This window comes from Drosophila simulans, chromosome 2R, assembly GCF_016746395.2.
Source record: "Drosophila simulans strain w501 chromosome 2R, Prin_Dsim_3.1, whole genome shotgun sequence".
In the NCBI taxonomy this organism is placed as follows: Eukaryota; Metazoa; Arthropoda; class Insecta; order Diptera; family Drosophilidae; genus Drosophila; species Drosophila simulans.
In genome coordinates this window covers 21,569,372-21,573,322 of record NC_052521.2, presented here as the reverse complement: position 1 = coordinate 21,573,322, position 3,951 = coordinate 21,569,372, and the positions used below count along the sequence as shown (strand labels likewise).

At 50.2% G+C, this 3,951-nt stretch overlaps 1 protein-coding gene across 1 annotated transcript; it reads left to right on the top strand.

Annotated features, from left to right (window-relative positions):
• The first annotated feature begins 1,695 nt into the window (after positions 1-1,695).
• Positions 1,696-3,664, top strand: LOC6736062 (4-coumarate--CoA ligase 1). Its single transcript, XM_002082927.4, has 4 exons — positions 1,696-1,901; positions 1,969-2,363; positions 2,430-2,546; positions 2,605-3,664. The coding sequence occupies exons 1-4, from the start codon at positions 1,752-1,754 to the stop codon at positions 3,554-3,556; spliced, it is 1,614 nt and encodes a 537-aa protein (XP_002082963.1). The 5' UTR covers positions 1,696-1,751; the 3' UTR covers positions 3,557-3,664.
• Positions 3,665-3,951: the final 287 nt, after the last annotated feature.

Sequence of the window (3,951 nt, the reverse complement as noted above, 5' to 3'; positions counted from 1 at the left end):
TAGTATTTCAGTTGTGGGAACCATTGAGAACAAACGCAAACGTTGTCTCATGGTGGGCAGTGTTGGGGCTGATAAGCCTCCTGCTCACAAACTAGATATCAGTGGGCCCAATTAGTTTCTCCGCTGACTTATCGAAAACTTGGAACCCCATCAAGGAAGCGTATATTCATTCAGAAAACAATAGGGATCTCCGGTGGAATAGTATTCTTATCAGACATCGACAGACGCCGTATTATGCAACAATTTGCACTTGAGACGCAGTTACCTCGCCATCCTGGCAACAACCTTTTAGTCTTATCACACAGGTGAAACCCCAAGCACAGGTGCAGTTTCATTCAGAAAGAATTAGTGACGCGGAGGGCGATAAGCCGTGGAATAATAGTATTTCCTTATCAGCCATCGACTGCTGGCTGGTTCAATTATGTAACAGTTCGCACTCGAGTGATGTTAATTAATTAAGCCGGCACTTGAAGCACAAACTGACTGTCTGTCCGCCGGATTAGTCATCCATCCACATGTACGGCCATAGCATCCCGTCAACCCGACATACTTGCGGTGGGATCACCTGGGAGGTGGGGGCATCTCATTATAATGCGCATTATTAACTGACGCCTCGTGTCACGCCCGAGTGGGCAAAGAGACCACGTTGGGGTAACCCGCCAGGACAGGCGCCCAAAACCGCCAATCAAATCGGCATCGCAATCGCACTCGCTGACTCGGAACGGCGGCTCGTCCTGCCCGAAAGTCCGGAGGACTTAAAGCTTTAAGATGCAGGTTCCTGCGGTGGCACCCCCCATTTGCATGCCAATCGTCGGGAGCATCTTGTCCGGGTCCTTGCTTATGCATTTCGCCGGGTCCTGCTCATTTTGCCAAACAAATTCAGAAACACTTTAAACTATTTTGCTCGCTTTTGTCCGCTCTGTCTGTAATTTCATGTTAATATATGCATGCAGCCGAACTCCCGGAGCTTTTCGAGGTACAGCCCCCCTTTTGGGGAGCCGACACACAATGCAAATAGCGCAACAGGGCGTGGCCCTCCCCCAAATTATTACAGCCATAATAAAATGCCGGCGTTGAGTTCATTTTAAAGGAACTATTTCGGAGAGTCCTTTGAAAGCGGCGCAGGACAACATTTAAGTTCAGGTTGGGCTGGCGAAATAGTTTCAGAGAACTTAAAGTACATGTTCTAGGCGGGCCAAAGGGATACTTCAAAGGATATTTAATATATTCACATTAAAAATCGCAGTTCTCAGTTAAACAATCACAAAATACATTTCTTATGTCATGTCCAAGTGGTAACAGGTGCAATCAAACTGGAACGAAAAATACTTGCAAGGTAATCCCTCAATAGTTTTCGAGATATCGTTCGTCAGAATCTATTTGTTTGATATTTTTCTAAGAATATAGTAAAGCTTTTTATCTGACAAAATTTCGGGAATTAATACTTCTGACCCCCGCGAAGGTTGCTTACTCACCTGCCATTGAAAGGTGTTCCCATGGGACAAATGGTACGGAAGTCACTGCCTCCTGGAGCGGAAATTAAAAAGTGACTCCGGCTAGATTAGACGAGCCCACCTCGGGAATCAGCTGATGTTACCGTAAATCTTCGACTTATTTTGGCCAAACTTTGGACTCGGCGAGTGTGGCGATTAATTGCTTAATTGATATGATAAGCGCCCCTCCAGGGCGATATAAAAAGACAATGTAACGGCTTTGGGCACTCAGTAGCGATTTAGAATTGGACTAGCAAAATGCCGACAAAGGCGGTTTTCCCCACCTTCTTCAACAAGGAGACCAAGGTCTGGAGTGGCCCGCCACGGCCCACGATCTACGACCACAACACCTCGGTCGGTCAGATCGTGTTCAACTCCCTAAGGTGCTGGCCCACCAATGTGATTCAGGTAAACGATTGCTTGACTGGGAGCCGGCGGAGACGGGAGTCTGATGAGCTCGATTATATAAAAGTAGATCACCGACGACGACGGCACCGTGCTGACCAACGCCGACATGCTGGCCTACGCCACCCGGATCGCCCTCTTCTTCAAGAGCGAGGGCCTGACCCAGGAGGACCGCGTCGGGATCATCGCCAACTCGAGCACCTTCGTCATTCCCGTGGCCACCGCCTGCTTCTTCCAGGCCACGCCCTTCCACGCCGTCAACTACTCCAGGGAGCCGGCCATCGTACAGGGTCTCTACTCGGTGACCAAGCCCAAGATCATGTTCATCGACGGTCCGGACTACGACCGCATCAAGGAGATCACCAAGGAGTGGTCCCCCAAGCTGATCACGCTCACAGGTAAGGTGGAGGGCGTTACTAGCATCGAGGACCTGGTGAAGCCCCATCCCGCCGAGAAGATCTATGTGTGAGTAGTTCGAGATCTTCAATCAATTTAAATTTCATTAAATTCATTATCTTAAATACCTTTCAGACCTGCTTCCCTGGCCACTGGTGGCGATCAGATCGCCGTGGTTCTGTGCTCCTCCGGCACTGCCGGCTTGCCCAAGGCAGTTGCCCTCTCCCACCGCCACATTGCATCCACCAACTCGTGAGTTCTGAACTTCAACACTTACAGACGGGCCAGTCTAACCCATCTCTTCCCACAGGCTGTGCATCAGTACCGATGTGCTGTACACCAGTGCCACCATCGACTGGATGACCGGATTCTCGATTACCGTAATGAATCTCACCTGTGGCTTCACTCGCATCATATCCAGGAAGACATTTAGCGCCGAGACGGCTCTCTCCTTGGTCAGCAAGTACAAGGTCACCTGCCTGGCAATGGCGCCTTGGCAGGCCTACGAGCTCTTCACCAGTCCACTGACCACCACCGAGCAACTGGAGTCCCTGAAGATAGCCTTCGTGATCGGAGGATGGATATCCCTGGCACTACTGCGGCGGGCCCAGGAGCTGCTGCCCAAGACCTACGTGATGTTCTCGTACGGAACCACGGAGACGGGAGTGGTGACCATCAACATCGACCACAGTCTGGAGTGCTCAGTGGGCAGACTGGCGCCCGGCATGAGGATCAAGATCCATGGCGAGGATGGCCAGCAGCTGGGCGTGAATCAGACGGGCGAGGTGCTCATCGACATTGGTCTGAAGTGGGAGGGCTACCTCTCGAACCCGGAGGACACGGCCACCACGCTCCAGGATGGCTGGATCAACCTTGGCGACCTGGGCTACTTCGACGAGGACAACAACCTGTACCTGGTGGACCGCAAGAAGGACCTGCTGAAGTACAAGTCCAAGCACTACTGGCCCAACGAGATCGAGCAGATCATCGCCGAGCTCCCGGAGGTGGAGCACGTGTGCGTGGTGGGCGTGCGGGATGCGAGGTACGGCGACGCCGCCGGAGCCCTGATCATCAAGAAGGATGGCGCCGAGATCGCCGACCAGAAGGTCATCGACCACGTGGCCCAGCGGGTGGTGGTGGACTACAAGCAGCTGAATGCCGGAGTCATCTTCGTGGACAAGTTCCCCAAGAACGCCAACGGCAAGGTCATGAGGAGTTTGGCGCGCGAGGTGTTCGAGAAGACCAAGCCCATTACCTTCTAACACTATGTACTTTTAAAATTGAGCTACCTGGTTTTATGTGAGGACAAAATTAAGTTCTTGTTGCTTGTTGTTAATTCGTGATAATTAAAACTTACATTTCATAGATTACGTTTCGAGCTGTTGGCTTATTGTTGTCTGTTCTTGCTAATTAAGTGGGTAACTATTGGAATTTTTAGCACCTGAAAGTCGTTTGCTATCGGGAATATCATATCCGCATTGCCTTAATATCTATATTCTGAATTTAATTAAATTGCTTGGTGCTTAGCGAGAGATAAGATATAGCTTCAATGAAGGAACTGCTTGTCATGCACTTCGCCACTTATCTACCTACCAGATAGAGATAATAGCAAAAAAAATATTAATTATGCAAAACGAGGATCTCAGTTAAAGTACAG